General features: G+C 34.9%; 1 protein-coding gene across 1 annotated transcript in view; it reads left to right on the forward strand.

Annotated features, from left to right (window-relative positions):
- Positions 1–19,337, forward strand: part of ush2a (Usher syndrome 2A (autosomal recessive, mild)) — a 427,426-nt gene that overhangs the window by 130,217 nt on the left and 277,872 nt on the right. Inside the window, exons 23-30 of the mRNA XM_088624763.1 lie at positions 4,690–4,816; positions 5,614–5,715; positions 5,826–6,014; positions 8,501–8,631; positions 10,117–10,390; positions 11,837–12,040; positions 14,256–14,336; positions 16,804–16,989. Coding sequence (XP_088480889.1) covers positions 4,690–4,816; positions 5,614–5,715; positions 5,826–6,014; positions 8,501–8,631; positions 10,117–10,390; positions 11,837–12,040; positions 14,256–14,336; positions 16,804–16,989 — 1,294 coding nt within the window. The remainder of the gene's footprint in view (positions 1–4,689; positions 4,817–5,613; positions 5,716–5,825; positions 6,015–8,500; positions 8,632–10,116; positions 10,391–11,836; positions 12,041–14,255; positions 14,337–16,803; positions 16,990–19,337) is intronic.

The following is a 19,337-nucleotide window of genomic DNA, read 5'->3' on the forward strand; positions in this document are numbered from 1 at the left end:
TTAAAAATAAAACGTGTTTACAAAGAATGTTAATTACAGTACAGTTGGGTATGCATGATTAGCAAGACGGGGTCATTGTTATGATTTCTCTATTATTATCAAATTCCTCAACTCGTTCACTTGTGGTTATTTTGGAAACATTTTGACATGTTCCTTTTAACTACATTGCTGTCAATATTGTAGCAATAGACAAAATGAAACGCTTGGAGTTTGTAATGTAGGGCGCTCTGAACGAGTTAAACATTGATGCAGGACAAGTAAATGTATTTCCCACAATCTATACTGTAGTGGCAGTACAGTAGCAGTTTGAAATTATTCATAGTTATTAATAAATGACTTAGCTTCGATATCACACAAATATCATGTTGTGATATTTAGAAATATAAAAAATGTCAATATAGTGTCCATAATATTTGCTATTTTAGTTTTTCAAAGAAATGTTTGTTAAAAGAAGTCTCATGGTGACAGCCGGGTTTGAACCCCCAACCTCCAGCATGCAAGGCACATGCCTAACCCATTATACCACACACATAATCATAGGTGAATGAGTTAAACTGATGCACACATTTACAAAGAAAGTGTACTACTGTGATAATTTGAGCTACCTGTATATGAATATAATTATATCATTATTAGTTTAGATACGTGATTCCATATTATATTCCCTATCAATTAAATTCTAAAAAGTATGCGTTTTTTTACTGCTATAACAAAGTGCAAATAATCATAGGAAATGTTAAAACATTATAACTTTTTATGAAGTATATAAACTTAATATATTCAGAAGGACCACATAAAAACTTTTCCAAAATAACCACAGTATGTAACCGAATGAAAGACTTTGATGTTTAAAATGTTTAGGAAGAAAGTGGAATACTGGTGTGTATTTTTTATTTAAACTATAATACCAGCCATATACTGTACAGTTTACATAATATCTTTATGTTCCTAAATTAATATTGTTTATGACCTTCAGATGTGTTATGCCTCTCTTCTTTTTATGCTCAGCTACTAAAATTTCCCTTTAGTTGTAAATATCTATATAAATATCCAATATTAAGCGGATTAAAATATCACAGTAAAGAGATTAAATGATTATATCGTTTCACTAACAACCAATGCACCACGAGTGGCCCTGTTGGTCATTTTGGCCAGCCAATCATGGCGACTAACTGTGGATAATTTTGCGCGGTACGGGGTTGTACCGTACATTTTGAATGGCTGCATCTGTATGTGTATCTAAAAAATATGCATTCTTTTTTATTGCACTTTAGTGTTTGTTGTATTTCCTTCACAATACAATTAAAGCAACATTTTGTTTTTTTGCAAAAAAGAGTCTGCCACACTTTAACATTTATTTAGAAATCTACAAACATCCTGTTGTTTCTAATGAGACTCAACATAGCATCTATTTTATTCCTGCACGGCATATCTAAACAGTACTGCTAATAAAAGAATTTAGCCCTCATACATTCCAAAACAAAAGAAAAACATTAGTCCCAACAGATTCTGTGAGCCCTATCCATGTACAAGTTCTTCTCTCTCAAAGCCAGAAATCTAAGAAGGATTGTTATTTTTAAGAATATCATCCATTTTAGCTAGTTCAGGAAATATGAACCTTTTCAGGTTTGTCTTGACTGAAGATAAGATGGTCAAAGAAAATTCAAGTCATTTAAGCCCCCAACATCTTGGATGGCACACTAACACAAAAAAAAACGGGAGACAACAAAAACTGAGGCAGGCAGAAAGGACCTATGAAGATTAAATATAAGGTGTATAAGATTTCCCTTGTTCTTCGATCTTTCTCTCTCCAGCTGCCACCCTCAGTAGATCTAGTACTTGTTTTATTTTAAAATTAAAAAAAAACTTTTCTTTCATAAGTAAACTAAATGGAATAGTAATTTTGTAACAAAACAACACATTGCAAACATGCCAAAACTATTCAATTTCAATTGGCTTTACTTTGGTAGGTTGGACACAATGCCATAAAGTCCCACATTGTCAGTTTATAATCCTTTAGAGAAGATGATGCTCATTACGTGTTAGCCTTGTATCTCCTGGCAATGGTGCTAAAACACTGGCGCTGTGAAGAAGACACAAAGCAGAAGCAGATGGTACATGCAGGTTTTATGATAAACTACCTTGCTGTGAATTATTTCTATGCTCCGTTGTAGCAGGTAGGACAGGGCTAGAGCCAGAAGATTATGATTCTGATGGAAGCAATGCTTCTGTCAATGCTGTCAAAGGATACAGGTAGCCAGGCATGTTCTGCTGGATTTTTGCACAATGCTGTAGATATCTCCCTGGTGTGTAGGGTTTAAGCCTGTTGTGGTGTACTACTTGGTGTTCTGCTTATCATTTTGTACTGTCCACAGTTGTATACAGAACTTCAGATTGTGTGTTCCTAGTTTTGAGCCAGGAGTTGACTGGGTCATCAAACCACACTAAATCCCCTACATTGTAGTCATGATGGTGAATGCCTATCTTGAAGCTTTACCAATGTGAAGACTGAATCGTATATTATGTTTTCTCCAGTAAAGTATACTGTCTACTGTGTATATACATAACAACAAAATACAAATAAAGAATATAGCACAGCTCGTCTTTCTAAGTCTCCCCCGACTACCATTCTGTCACCTGCAAAGCCTCGTTTTACTTGTTTTATTCTGAAATTAAAAGAACTCTAGTCCTCAAATATAGCTCCACAAAAGAAAACATTACAAACATAATACTTGTCTCCCCTAAAGATCCTAAAGATCTGTCCTAAAGATGGGATACTAGTTATATGATCTTAAAGAAAAAGGTTTGAAATTGATTTGCCTATTTTTCTTAGTTTTATAAGGTGATTCTAACTGAGAAAATCCCCCTTTTTGATCGCATTTCAGTAAGATATTCACTCTGACAACCAGTCTGTGTATAATTTAATCATATTGTAATATATCCTATTGTTTTGGTAGGTCATGAAGGACACACAATTCATAGAACACAGCCCTATGTGTAAATTAAAAGGCATGAGGTATGCCACCTTTATTTAAATGAGAGATATTGTAAAAGACTGAAAGCAAGCATTCAGCACACTCATTCCCTACCAGAGACTGCACTCTTTGTTGGTGGCAACCTATCCCCATTTAGCCACTCTGCCAAATGGTGCTAACTGAAGGGGAAGATAGGCTTCAGGAGAGGTCCCATTTTGCTACAGCTCCTTCCGTTCACTGGAAACCCTTTGCACTCACATGCTCTTTCTCTCCTGCTGGTGCTGTGTGTTTAATGCATGCCCAGAGGTGCAGTATTCCTGTGTCTACATGCATGTATAGTGGCTACATGCACCTGCTAAATGGCTGACACACATACTGCGAGAACAGCAGAGCATGTACAGACCTGTTCATGTATTAACGATTTACATCAATGTCTATATTTTTATGTATAAGGGCTTTGTGAATTGCAGCACTGCCTGACACACTTGACTAAAGCGGCCTTAATCCCCAGAGCAACTGATAGAAATACTTTAAATCTACAATCTTACATTTTTTTTCTACGGATGTTGCTTTGGCTCCAGCTGTATGATCTCTGACCCTGCTCCTGTTAGGGTGACCCTAACCTTAGTCCCTGTAGGGATGTCCATCATAGCCCCTGCCTGAGGCTGACATATACACACCAAGATCTCAGCCTAAAATCCCACAGTAGTGGTTTAACATTCCTATGAGACTCCTTTGTACTGTTCTGATCTTCACTGGACTGAAATTTCACAGGAGCCAAATATTCATTCAGGTGGAGCTCCTCTGCTGTACCTCGGGTGAGAGCCATTCCTGAAACTGTTTGGATCAAATGCGGCACAACATACACAGCTATTGTGTGCGCTTGGACTAGAAGCCCACCATTCCACTGACACACTGGTGTTTCCTCCTTGGGTTCCATGGGCTGTGTTTTTTCCTGGAATACAGTCTGCTTCCCACCTTGCTGCACTGAACACAAGCTACTTTTCCTCTACAAGTACACGTTTCTTTACTGGCTGAACACTTTCCTGGCTTGCTGCTTTCTTCTTGATTCTTTTACTGGCCATGATGGCCAGGAATATACTACTACTGTTATGACTACTTTTAGTTTACCTCTTCCTGTACTTGTCCCAGGATCATGCTGACTCTTCCCTTCCTTCCTGAAGTGTAGTATTTCCTTGGATGGGTCTTTACCTAATTCTTTGCTATAGAGAAAATAAGACCATTTCAAAGGTTAAAAACAAGTGAAGACCATTCTGCACATCCAGAACATTCAATTAACATTTCATATATACAAGAACAAGTATTTAAACAAAGTGTTTAAACTAAATAAAAAACACTACCACCTGTACATTGGAAACAATGTCATATATTTATGTTGACAAATAATTTTCCTTACAGAATTTAAATCAAGGGGTATTATGTTCAAAATGTACAATATACTAAACTTTTAGAAAATAATTTTCGTAACTGTATTGCAAAAAAAAAAAGATACTCAGGAAACACTCTAATAAAAGAGTGACCAAAGATACATTTCTGGGCTTAGAAGAATGCCCCGAACAGAGAAGTTAAAAGAATAGAATGTTCTTAATCTTGAAAAGAAAAGATGATGAGGGGATGTGTTTCATTTATTCAAAATACTCAGATATCAAAAGAATCAGCAGTCACTGGAATTCTTCTTTTTCTTTTTTCTAAGGCATCTGCTGTGGCAGTTAGTCCTGAAAATGATGAAGGAAAGCTGTATAATGACAACCAGTGGCACCATGTGATTGCTACAAGAAACAAGGCCGTGGGAACAATCATTGTAGACAATCAATACAGAGGTAATAGTTAACATCCTATGCTTAGATTCATCATATTCATAGCCTTCCTTGAGACTGATTCTTTTCTGTCAATTTCTTTTAAACCCTGGTTCTACAAATTCCAAGGTGAGGAATTATCAAGGTTAATCTTTGCCTTCCATTGTGAGATTAGAATAATTAGGAAAAGAGTTTTTTTCCCTTTTTGAACTTGCATTTCAATTAAGATACAGTATGCAGCCAAGGACCTGCACCTTTTTCACAGGGGTTGTTGATTCACATGTTCACCGTGCTTGTTAAAGGAGTTTCTCAGAGGTTCAAGATATCTGTATTCTGTTTCTTTGTATTTCTGATTTTTTTTCAGCAATTTAAATATTTTATTTAACTATACAACAAGTTTATTTAACTATACTTGTTGATAGTTTTTTTTTGTTTTATTAACCCATCATTATGTTTTTATGAATATTTTTTTCATATTTAAGGTAAATTAGCTCATCTAAGACAGTGTCGGGATTCTTATTTCTGCAACTTTGTTCTATAGAGATGTGGAAATAAACATTTATGACATATACTCTCAACTAGTTACTTTGGTAGTTAACTAATTACCAAGAACCTTAGTAACCACTTACAAAGATGAATGAATGTTTAATATATAGCACTAAGAAGCTATCTTACTGTCAGATACAATAATTGCAGCCCTGTAAGCATTGTCTGTTACACTTAAATAATTGGATCTTTCATCACATTTCCAGTCGTTATTAAACTGTTTTATGTTTTTTTAAGAAGAAGTGCTTCATGTCTTATATTTTTTCCCCACGAAGGATCTGCTTTTGCTACAAGTGGTAACACTATCATCGGTGAGAACACTGGAATCTTTATTGGTGGTCTTCCACAAGGCTTTCTAATTTTAAGAGATGATACAGGTATTGTGCTCTAGGATCATCTATCCCATTTTATCAAAAGTATTAAGTGTTAAAGAAAAAAATCTTATAAGTAAGCATCCTTTAATATCAACTTTATAAACCACCCCCAGGACCCACCAAATTCACAGACAGGAGCTTTCTGGGCTGCATCACCAATGTGTTCATTAAAAAGATGGACTCTCCAGGTGAAGTGTGGGAGCCATTGGACTGGGAGGGAGCAGAGGAGATAGGTGGTGTCTATCACAGCTGGGAAGGCTGCCCTACTCAAACAGTGGAAGGAGCTCATTTCCTAGGACAAGGTACAACTCACCAAGTGTTACTTTATGCTCCTACAGCACATTTCTTCATAATCTCCTAAGGAAATGCATTAGAGGTACACCTTATGTGGGCAAGCTTGCAACTTTGAGGAAAATGTTACTTGACCCCTTCATACTAACATAACAATATGTTGGCATAATTTCAACTAGCAGAACATACAATTGATCACATACTTGGTATGCCAATGTCAAATTCCATATATGGTACTTGCTATGAATAAAATGTTTTTTACAGGATTTCTTTGCCTACCCAGTGGTAAACCACCATCAGGTAATTGGTTGGAAAATTTCAATCTGCATATTTGTCAAAGTTCTATTTTAATTAAGGTCAAATATTGAACTTTGGCCAGTACTGTCATTTCCTCAGCCAGCCTTTACTGTGTATTCATTGGCTTGTTTGTCGTTATAAGAATTTGACCAAACTGCTTTAATGGTGTTACTGTATTTAACAGACATTCAGGAGGAGGTCATATTCATATGTCCCACTTTCACTCCCTTGTATATAAATATTCCCCTATGGCACACAACTCTGCTGGAATCTTTTCTACCACCCCTCCTTCTATTCCAAGTTCACCATTGCACCATTTCCTTCTTGTCTCATTTCTCATAAGAGAGTGGGGTTGTGACAGCACTATTCTTTGGCGAGCACTGTCAGTTGCTCAGCCAGGAAAGTTAATGTCAATGTATGCTATCCATTTATATGTGTCAGTTCATTGCATTGTTATTAAAATATATCCAGTCTACTGTAATTTACATACAGTATGTTTGTGTGCTTTTTATACTGTATAAACAACATACTGTAGGTCAGAATTATTAGGCAACCCTTACATTTATAAGCTTAGTAGTAAAAAGTTACATCTTCTCTAATTAATTTGTACCTTCCAGGCACTGTTAATTAGAAGTAGCTTGCAAATAGATGTTCTTTTCTCCTATGAGATTCCCAATTTGCAACTAAAAAAACAAGAAATGTTACAGATAAATAGTAAGAAGATTTTAAGCTTAATATAAAATATACAGCATAAGGATATTAAATACATTGCTTCTCTGTAGAGTACTTGCAGAAAGATGTCAGCATAGGCAAAAAAACATAAAAAGGGGGTCACTGAGGAATAGGAAAAGGTATCTGTCATCAGAAGAAAGTATAAAGATAGTAAATAGTCTGTAGATAAGCATATTGGCATATTATTTTGCTTTACGAGACCTCTGTACATACTGTATAGTTTTACTGCTTAGTTCTAAATTATATTGAATTCTTTGTTCAGTGTTTTATTCTGATCACATTGTTTACTATCAGACTCAACCATGTAATTATTAAAGAATACAGTTTTGTATTAGTAGTTATCCAGTGGTTTTTGTGTGGGAGGTAAATAAATTCTAAAAATTATAAAATATAATGGAAGATGTAGTTAAATCCTATAATGATATATTATTACTATTATCACGGTCTTTTATTCTGAAAAATCTTCTCTGTGTCTTTAAATACAGGTGTGTTAAGTATTTTCAACAGGTGGTTCTGTAATTAAGTTCTGAAATTATTTAAATACTTGTGTTTACTTTCTTTAAAGTTAAACATTTCCACGGATCTCTATTTTTTTTTTGCAAAACCCAAAATTCAAAGCATGCCTATAATTGGTGTTGATTTTTTTTCAAATTCAAATTTGTCGTCCCCTATTAGTTGCAATATACAGTATGTTTACTTTAATCTCTTTACGATTTTACACAAATATAAACTAAATCATGATACTACAGTATATATATACTGTATATATCATATAGTCTTTTACATTTTAAAGCTTATTACAATTTTGTACATGTGTACAGCTTTTTGTTTGGCTTTTTTAGCAATTTTTTAGCAATTTTCTCTTGCAATAAATGGGTGTTCAGCTGAGCTCAGATGAATACATTTTGGCAGCCACAGAGAGCTGGAGTCTATGGTACCTAATAAAATATGTCTGGAATTGTACATTACAATATCGCTCATTCATCAGTGAAATGGAGCACAAAAAGTAGTGCAATGTGTCATAGATTTTCTTGTCAATGACTAAAACAAGAGCTAATAAAAAAAATTCATGACAATATGAGGCAAAGAAAAAAAATGAAATCAGTTGTCAAGTCCCTGTAGAGTAAAAACATATCAGGTGTATTTTCAATTATTACAAAATTGGCAAATAAAATCCTTTTAATTTTCATGTACTGTACATAAATGTTTAATAAAAACAAAATTAGGTGGGTGTGTGAATCATTTAATATATTTGGTCCCTTTTAATTTACTGTAGCAGTTCTACTTTGCCCATGCATTAATTAAAAGGGAATTAGAATAAAAGATTTTTTAAAATCCCTTTGGAGGTGACTGGATTCCCCTAGAGAGTACTGTATTTTTAAATTTTATTTTGCTTTTAATGTCTTTTGCTGTTAATGTCCATATAAGCATGGCATGTACTATAAAGCTTTTTTTTTTCTTTTTTCAGGATATTTGGAACTTTATCCACTCGTGTTTGCTGGAAAAGGAGATTTTGAGATTTCCTTTGATTTCAGAACAGACCAGCTGAGTGGCCTGCTGTTGTTTGCATATAATGAAGCAGAACAAGGCTATGTGATTGTGGGTATTGCAGGAGCAAAGCTGTATTTTAAAAACTGATCTGAACTTTTTTTGGGGTAAAATTTCTGAATTGTTCAAGACGCATAATATTAGAAAAAATAGGAAATTATCTTACGGTTCACTAAATTGCCTTAATATTTAATTTTACTGCAAAAATAGAACTGTGTAGATTATCCTTATATTACTAAAATGAGATTAATTGATTACCTGAAGATGAGTTGTATTAGTTTTCGTATGAATTCATTTCTTATTATGACTGCTTCCAAGAAGTATCTCAAATGCATTTGAATCCCTCAAGCCATGGAGCTGGTCTCGTGGTTGTACTGTAGCAGCTTGGGCCATTTGAGCTCTAGTGATAGAACTGTGCTACTGTACTAATAAAATATAGGGAAAACTTGCAAATGACGATGCCATGTAAATGTTTATCATTTTTCTTCAACAAAGTTCAATTTAAATGATCAAATTAAGTGAAAAACTTTTTTTTTAATTTCCCACACCTGTTTTGTTTGTAGCTAGTGTGTCTATTCATTTATAAAATATTTCTGCAAAAAGCTAAAAGCTGTGAAAATAAAATCCACAACAAGTGTTAAATAAGTTTGAGTAGGTGTCCTACAGAGGAGCAGATACAGTATACAATAAGTTCATTCCATATTAGCCAGCAACTACAGTATACATCCCTGCAACTCATAATGGGCAGCCCACTGAAGCTAAGAAGTTGTGAGCCTGATCAGTACCTGGATGGGAGACCTCATGGGAAAAACTAAGGTTTCTGCTGGAAGATGTGTTAGTTTGGCTAGTAGGGAGAACGTACCCTGCAATCTGTGTGGGTCCTAATGCCACAGTATAGTGACAGGGATACAATAGTGTAAAAATGCACCATCCATCGGATAAGACATAAAACCGAAGTTCTGACTCTCTGTGGTCATTAAAAATCCCGGGCATTTCTCAAAAAGAATAGGGGTGTTACCCCGGCATCCTGGCCAAATTTCAAATTGGCCTTTACCAATCACGGCCTCTTAATAATCCCCATCTATGAATGGGCTTCATCACTCTGTTCACTTCCCCACTGATATCTGAGGTGTGTTGAGTGTACTGGCGCACTCTTGCTGCCATTGCATCATCCAGGTGTGTGCTTCACATTGGTGGTGTGTGATGGTGGATGAGGCTCCCCATTAGCTGTAAAGCATCTTTAGTGGAGTGTCCAGAAGATCGCTAATTAAGTGTAAAGAATCATGCTGAAAGGTAAAGAAAGTGTTAAATAACTTTATTAGAGTATATGAATCCTAACAGAGGTATTTTATTCTTGATGTTGTTGCTTGGCTATTGAGCCTGGATTTCAGGGTCAGGGTACTTATTTGTAATTAACTGGAAACTGTGGTCAATGGACCCTTTTCAAAGGAAATGAATTACATTCGGCCATTTGTTAACTTTCTGGCTACAGGAAAAATCAGTCCATTTGTTAAAAAAAATATTTTTATTTTCAAGGTGGAGCTGCAAAGTGGGACTCTGAGCTTCATCCTTAAGTGGAATCATTACTTCACTCAAGTAAACCTGTGGGTTGGTCTGTCTTACTGCGACGGGTCCTGGAACACAGTGTTGTTGAGGAAGCAGGGCTCATCTGTGGAGGCCACCCTGAATCAGCTTTCAGAGCAAGTAGCAGGGTCTGTGGAAGAGGAGCTGAATTTTAACTCACCCATATATCTTGGAGGACTCCCAGCTGAACTTTACAATTCCTTCCACAGTCTGGGTCTACAACATGGTGAGGAAGACTGGAAGATGTTTTTTTCTTTTTTGATCCCATTAGCTAGAAGTCTCTTCAAGAAACAGGATTTGATTGGCAAGATAAACAATTTTAATGTGTTTGGATTGAGATCTCCATGTTATATACAGTGACAAGGAAATTAATAAATGCTTTATTTGTAGGTTACAGTACATCTGATTGTTATTTCTACAACTTTCAACATGTTGCTCATAGCAAACAAAATTGCAACCCATTAATTTTTTATGGAAAAGGCATTGACAGTAGAGTTGCGAATATCCGACCTTCGCTTATCTGACATTCAGTTTTATCCAACATAGCAAATCACCATAGTGTACAGTATATACTGTAGACTATTCATGCATGTACATAATATTTTGCCAAATCCGATGCTGCTGTGTCTCTTTGTGTCAGGTACTGCCGTTGACGTAGCTTTGCTTGCTGATTTCGTGCTCGTGATTATTATTTTTCCTATTGTATTTTTGAAGCAACACTAGCTTACATTGAACAACAAGAGGAGGCAACTGCTACTGATATCATGTTACTAAGATGCTGGCGAGACTTTGCTGCAAGGAAGAAAACCACATCTGGGAAACAGATTTCAATCACTCATTTTTTTAAATAATAACTAATGATAGTTCTGTACTCTGTTATTTTAGTATTAAAGTAGATGAATAAACCAGATTTCATACTTACGCTGCGCTTCCATGAATCCATGATTTCTCCACTCAGTTTCTGCATTATCCGACATTTTCAATTATCCGACATACTATCGGTCCCGTTTAGGTCAGATAATTGCAACTCTACTGTACTTACATTTTTTGTCAACTACTGTAGATTAATTAATTTAAAATAAATTCTCATTTACTACAACATCCAGGAGGGTACTGTTTAGATGGTCAATTCACTTTTTCAAATTTACTTTACCTGTATACATTTATAAACCCTTTCAGCTCTACATATACATACCAGACCTACTGTATGTATGAATGGGGCCTTCATAGATTTTTATAATATATCAGTGGTGGTATCAGTCTAATGACTGTTACTGTCATCTTATAACAACAATTGTACTTTTCCCAGTAAATAATGTACATCTTAATTACAGTTTTAGAGTAACAATAAATTCTTTGTTTTTTGATATTACTAAGTAGGCTGCAAATCAAGTAACTACTGTGTGTTAAGGAAAAAGCAAAGTTTGCAGTCAAGTCACTATAAATATAAAAACAGTCTTCCAGAGAGGCTAATGGGAAAGTCAAGACGAAAACTATATTCTGTTAAAATGTACAGTATTTTTATATTTGCATTATATACTGAGATTTAGAGAAGACAATGTCTGGATTCCCTGGAATCTGGACAGAGTTTTATTTTCCAAGTGCATGATTGTGCTGGTTTCAATACAACAGAAGCCAAAAAACGTGACATTAATTTCTTATTGCTTGCCAGGTTTCGGTGGTTGTATAAAGGATGTTAAATTCACACGAGGGGCTGTCGTAAACTTGGCGGCTGTGTCCAGCAGTGCTGTCAGAGTCAATCTGGATGGATGCCTGTCAACTGACACCACAGTTAACTGCAGGGGAAATGACTCCATTCTGGTGTATACAGGCAAGGAAAGAAGAGTACAAGACCAGCATCTGCAGCCATTCACTGGTAAGAGACAACTTTATGAAATTTCTCCTCATAATGTTTAATATATCAGAAAGGGCCTAAGATTAAGGCTGAGACTGTGAGTTCTTTTTTTCCAAATCCACATGATGTCTTATTACAGCATGTTGTTACAGGACTTATGTAACTGGATGCGGTTAGCAGTTTCAGTTATGAAAATCATAAGTGTTTTTCTCTTCTGACATAAAAGGCTGAAATTTTTGGTTACTTTAGAACATTTTTTTGCCAGTATCATTGAAGTTTTATTGAAAATACAACTACAGGTGATACACAGGTGCCCCCACTGAACTTGCATCTCCTTTATAAGGGAGAACCAGTATAAAGTAGGCCAAAATCAATCTACAATCAACAATATTTGTTACAAGTCCTTGTCTTCAGAAAGTGTTTATACAAATGCTTCTCAGTTCCTTTGTCTTATTTACATAATATTTTCATAAGAGTGATCGGTGTAAGGAAGGATATTGATAGAAAGGACTCAACATGTCTATTTTTGAAAAGTATTTGCAAACACCCTTTATTATTAGCATTTTATAGGATATTCTCCAGTCTAAATGAGAAAAGGCATCATTCATAAAGTATCAGAGCCAACAGCATTTTGACCATGACAGTAGAAAAGTTATGTATTTAAAAGCAATTGTCAAATTTATTAAGAATATAATACATTATAAATGTGCTAAAAGCCTGCACCACATAGAAATGACATAGGTAAGATATTGGGATATTCCAGGAAATCTAGGTTGTGAAGTGATTAAGGAGTACAGAGGTAGAGAAGTTTATTGCCAAATATACATGTACTTTGGAATTTGTATTTGCTCTGATCTCTCATAACATACAAACTCAATAAAGAATAACAACAGAACAATATGCTGTGGAGACAAATAAATATGTAGTATTGGAAAAACAAAACACGGTAGACAATGAAAAAAGTAAATAATGCAGATGTGCAGAAAGATATAGTATATGGATATTGGATAAGGATTTAAGATTTTTGGTGTCATGATTGACTGTGATTGATAAATTTGAATTACTTTGTTGTATAAACATTAAATTACCTCATTAATGGGACAGTTGATTAGGCAAAGGTGATGAGAAGAAAATAACCTGTTGAATGTCAATGCTAGTGAAAAAAAACAAATGAAACAATATTCTCCAATATTAAGATAGCAATGCCTTCATACCATCTGTATATAGGTTAGACTATATAAGAATATATAGATTCTATACTGTATATGAAACCATCAATGGGATCAAAAACACTTTAGCAATGAATCAATGTTTTGTGTGGGCCACCCTGATGGACAGAAATGACTGTGGCACAGGTGTGCAGAATGATATGCTGATTGTTGTGTCCAAGAGACAGTCAATGGGGAGGTCCAAGTGTGATGATCTAGCAGGAGTGTCTAGTTGCTACAGAACTCCACTTGTGATGATTGATGGCCACTTGACTGCATGACATTATATTGATCAAGACCTGGGACCATACTTATTGCTTTTCCTTCAGGGTCATCTTGAGATGACAGCATTCCCGCAGGTTCTCTTGCTGCTCATGTAAGCATGGCATTCTTGCGCGATGAGAATGTACCATATATATCCCAGGATGCCCTCTTGCCAGATCTGAACCCCATTTTGAAAATTAGGGATTAGCATGAATGACATTTGAACACTTTGTATTGCTTCCAGTGGAGGCCACACATTTCTAACCTATGATTTCCACAGTGGACCCCTGTCGATCATTTTATTGACAAATGATAATAAGCAAAATTAATTTGCCTATCTGATGTCTGTTCAATAAAATATCAGTGCAACTGGTACAATAAATATTTGTCCTCATAATAGGTTAGTGAATTTGTGGCAGTCATAAATTATAAATTTATTTTGATCGGTCCTTATGCTGGTGATTCCATAGACAGTATGTTCAGTACAGTACAATAAGTTTTTAATTAAGAGTTCAATGTAGCTATTAAACTGTGAATATTTTGCAATTACAAGTGATGTTCAGTATATTTCCAGTTCTGAAAACAACTTTGTGAATGAAGTAGCCGAGCCAAAGCAAAGAAACTGATAGGAAAGACCAAAAAACTTTGTGGCCACTGGAGGTTTGAGAACCCTGTTGTAAATCTTCTTTTAGTTTGCTCTCAGAAAGAGATTAAATGTGTGTTTATTTCACATTCTAAAATTGTAATTCCTCCCTCATTCAAAGAATACTTATACAGGGTCATTGCCGCAAGTGAAGGTGGTTCCACCTCCAGCCCCTGGGTTCTTGGTCGCACAAGAGAAGCAGGTAAGCAGGGAAAATCCCAGGTGCCGTGTAATCAGAGAAGGGCACATATTTGTTTGTGTCATAGTTTTCAAAAATCCCATTTTATTCTTATCAGTACAATGAATGTAGCAGTCAACGAGATGAGATGGCACTCCTGATACCTTATCGTGTTCTGCTCTGTAACAGTCCGCATCAAAATGAGTGGCTTATTATAAATGAAGCAGCTGTTCCTATGAAATAAACAACAGTTCCCTGAAGGAAGGCACTGAAAGGGTTAGATATTGTATTGTTTTCTAAAGATGTAGCCTCTCACATTGTGCTCCTCTCCTGCTTGATTAAATAATGCAAAGGCTGTGCTGCCGGTGTGTTTGTCTTGACATTCTGACAGTCTCACAAATTACAGAAAAGAAGAACATGACAGGCTGTGTTCAGAAAGCATACAAAGTTTAACATACATTTGTGTTTTATTGATTTTTTTTTAAATTGGAAAACAGGTTCCTCCTCCTCATCACCATCACGATCATCATCATCATCATCATCATCATAATGATCATTTTTCTTCTTAAGTTAGTATCCAGAATGATTGATGTGACTCTTTAAAATATAGTGTATATAGTGTAGAATATAAACAGGTGTAAACTATGGATGGTATTTTTTAAGAGTTAATATTTAATTTTTCAAAACAGAAGAACAACAGAAAACAATTATTCTCCAGAGATTTGCAGCAACCAAGCAGACACAGGGTACAAGGCAAAACAACACCCTCACTGGGTTACCATTCTATAACAGGACACACACAAACACGCACAGGGACATTTAGAGACACCAATTAACCTTACCAGCATGTCCTTGGAATTAGACCACCCCAAGAAAACACACACAGACACAAAGGGAGAATACTATCTTATATGTAACTCTACTTTTATGTATGTAAGCCAGTTTATTAAACACATTGGAAAGTAGGTTAATTATTGGACAACAAAATCTTTAACACAATGGAATAAAAAATAAAATCTGTGAGTGCAATTGAATGGGTACCTTTAAAGATCCGTTCAAAATATGTCAAGGCACTGCAGTGACTATAACTAATACTATTTCATTACCGGCATTTCTGGTTTTATAACAATATAAGTTGTTTTAGAAATAAAAAACAGAAGACTTTATAATCACTTCATGTGCAACTTAATGAAAACTGGCATATTCAATATGGAATATCTAATGAGAAATAGCAAAATACTGAAATATTCTTAAGTATTTGCTGGCATTTAAACCTTAAAAATTGGATAGGGGAAAACATGGGCGTCTTGGTGGAGTAGCTGCAGAGTCCACATGCGGGCTGTGTGAGCTCTATATTAATCATCCTGGCGTGTTGCTCTGCTGGCTGGCCCAGGTGTCTGCAGCCGGAACAGTCATCTGTAATGAAGTTTGAGCTGGCTGCCAAAGTGCTTGGTGCAAGCATGTCTAGTCAATGGGTATATGGTTGTATGAATACACACATTGGCAGTTGTGTTCAAGTAAAGGCACTCTACTTATTAGTTCCTGGTACCCCTACAATGTCCACATTGTACTCTGTAATATTACATATTTTTAAGTAAACCAAATACAACAAAATGTGCCAAAGGAAAACAAAACAATGAACTGTAAAAATGCCATGCATGCAATGGAGAATGAGGTCCTAGAGGTTCCAGCTATTGGATGACCATTTACAAATTTAGCTGAAAACCTCTGACAGTATTATACAGTATATTTACAGTACATTTTTGTGACATTCCAATTCAATGTTATGATTAAATTTCCATTGTTAAAGCAATGTGCTATATCTTAGCACAGCATACCATTCCCAAAAATGTATATAATTATAAAGTTTTGTAAATAGTATTAATGTAGAGTTGTTGTAATAATGAAATGTTTGTGTTTGGCATGTCATAACAGTTGTTCAACCAAAAAATTGAGCTGTTATAATTAATTTCAAGCATGTGGGAATGAGTCTAGTAAATCAACATATATTTGCAGGACATTAAATCAATCAAATGCATTATGTTGAAATTCAATTGTACAATTCAACAAGAGAACAGTTTGTTTTTTAAATGAAAATCAGGATATATTAAATATATTAATTATAATATCAATATGATTTTTGAAAAAAATGAATGTTTTGAAAGATTTTGATTTCTTGGATAAAAAAAATGAGATTGAACATATTTGTATATTTCTTAAAAACCTCAATTAATGTTTCTTTAAAGATTAACCTAGTGCAAAAAGAAGCAGATTGCTTGATCATTTTGAAATATAGCCTAGAATGAATGGTAGAAGATGTACAGTCATATTAAATCAGTGCTGAAAAAGTTACAAGTCTAATAAATTGTATTTATGCTAATGGTTAGATATGATTTACTGCATCTATTAAAAGTGAAGAATATGTGTGCTGCTTTTCTTGGGGCTGACTCTCCCATTGCCTTCTCTCTCTCTTATTTTTATCCTCATGCAGTTCCACAAAGTGTGCTGACTCCCTCCAGAGTTAGCAGTGTAAATGGTTACCGTGCTGAGGTGAGCTGGGACGAGACTGCCGGGGTCAGAGGTGTAATTGAGAAGTACATTTTAAAAGCATACAATCGGGACAATCCCAGCATGCCTCCAATCACTGCCGAATTCCCAGGCAGCTATCACCTGACAGGTAAGTGCGGTTCAGTGAAAGGTGGGGCAGGGATAGGCTTTAGAAGCAAGTTGTTTTCTTTAAGATTGTTAAAAAGAAAAGGAAAGCTTTTTCCAGAATGGTAGTAAAAGGCTCCTGGTATTTCCTAGATAAACACATATTATCTTGTAGAACTAGCTTTACAAGATAATAGAAAAACACACACTCTTTTCAAGTATATTTGTGATAATGCTGTTCTGCTTCACACATGTATTTAATGAAAAATATGTAGAAAAATAGAATTCTGAAAAAAATGCAATGAAAGCATGATCAGTTTTGAAATGGAATGGATGGAATACTCTGACTTAAAATGGACCAATGCTTTTGTTGGTGAAACTGCCCAGATTTTTATAAGTCTATCTTCATGTCTAAAGGTTTGCATTTATATAATTTTCCATTTATTTTTAGATACAGATTTAATTTTTCAGACTGAAACTTCGTGTCAGTTGCTTTGTACAACACCAATATGTTATTGCCTGGAACAGACAATCCCGGTGGTTGTCTGCATCTTTAGTAGGAATAAATATCTCACCTCCTGAGGCAGACTTTACTTGCACTGAGAGTTTGCTTTTGCCTGACACAGCCCTTAACTTCCAATTCTCAATTCCCATGCACATTCCCTTGCTCTCTCCCTTCATCTTGAAGTTCCTGCAGCAGCTTGACCCACTGGCTGTGTACTGTATGTAATGTATTTACATTTAAATACATTTCATTAAATACATTGCATTGCAAATAAAATTAGAAATATGTATTTACAAATATTCCTGTTAGAAGTCTCTGAACAAGACTCAAAAACTTTAAAGAATAAACCATTATGTATGGGGTATGGAATATTGGGAAAACATTCTTAGTATACATAATAGATTTCACAGTACAAAACATACATACTACAATATACTGTATATACACATTCTGTCTGTATCAGGTCTTTATTTTGCAATATGGCATTTCATAAAGGTTCTCAAACTTTCTGGGGGCTAGTACCAGCTGAACTCTGAAGTAAATTTGCAACCAAAGTAAAGAATAGTATTTTGGAAAACTAAGACAATAGGACAAAATAAGTGCATACTAATTTCTGTAATGTCAATAGCCTTTATTACTATATATCATAGTTGATCTCATAGCAATTAGATTTATTTATAGAAAGAAATAGGATATTTAATTGTTTTTTACATCAGAATCATGTTTTTTTTTTGTTTAACAAGAATACAATAAAAAATACCAAATATACATGAGAGCATTTGGTTTTTCAAAAGTCTCAGAAATTGCAAATAAAACGGGTAGCAATTTAATTTAGACAACACCTTTCCTGTTGAAGTATGAGGATTGTAGTAGTGAATTATACTGTATGTTAGAGTGTAAAAGTAGGAAAAAACGTATTTGAAGGTTTCATTGTTCTGCAGATCAGGGGTTTCTACGGTATGTCATTAAAATATTTCCAATGGTGTCTACAGAGGATACTAATTTATACACAACCTATGTTTCGTGTAATTTATTTTCTAGCTTATTAGATCTTTTTGCCCCATGATCCAATTTCCTAATTTTAAATTATTTAACATATGCAAGCTTCTGGTGTGATTTTCATTCCAACATTGTCTCCAAGTTACTAATGTGTGAAAATTATAATACAATTTTCCTCTATGATGGCTTTTTCTTTAATTATCCAAGAGTTTGCAAAGTTTTGCACATGTACAAATGTATTAATACTTAGTAGTCCTTAAAATATTTTACCCTATAAACTCATACCACTAGTTAGAATTACATTGCAATCTTTACAGTCTCGATAACAATATTTTAATGAGAATTTCAATGCCATAGACATTACTGTACATCAATACTTATGAAACACTTTGTAAACACTCAAAATAGATACTCGAAGCCTTATAAAAAATATAATCCATACTGTATTATCATTTAGACTACGAGAGTTATTAAACAATCATTAAATAGTCAGAAAGAGGTGGATGGTTGTAAGGAAGGAATTGGATAAACTTATTTCTTATTGGATATTTCTAAGGCTTGAGGGGCAGTAATAAGTCCATCTGAAGTGGCAAGCAGGAGGTCTGTGGTCAGAGCGATGAGATCCTGAGCCGCAGGTCCCCTAGCAGATGGAAGCAGCAAAGATTTTGATTCACTTTTGGCTCAGTGAGATTTTCTTTTCATTGAGTGACTCTCTTTTCATTATCAGTCTCACCATCTATTTACCAAGTAGTTTTAGATTTTTTTACAGTTGGAAGAAATGACTTTTGTGTAACTTGTTTTAATTTGCAGAACCTGCCATAATTTGTTGTAATAAAAACAGTTGCATCACTTATTTATCTTATTTATCA

Source organism: Lepisosteus platostomus, chromosome 3, assembly GCF_059453375.1.
Source record: "Lepisosteus platostomus isolate fLepPlt1 chromosome 3, fLepPlt1.hap1, whole genome shotgun sequence".
Classification (NCBI taxonomy): Eukaryota; Metazoa; Chordata; class Actinopteri; order Semionotiformes; family Lepisosteidae; genus Lepisosteus; species Lepisosteus platostomus.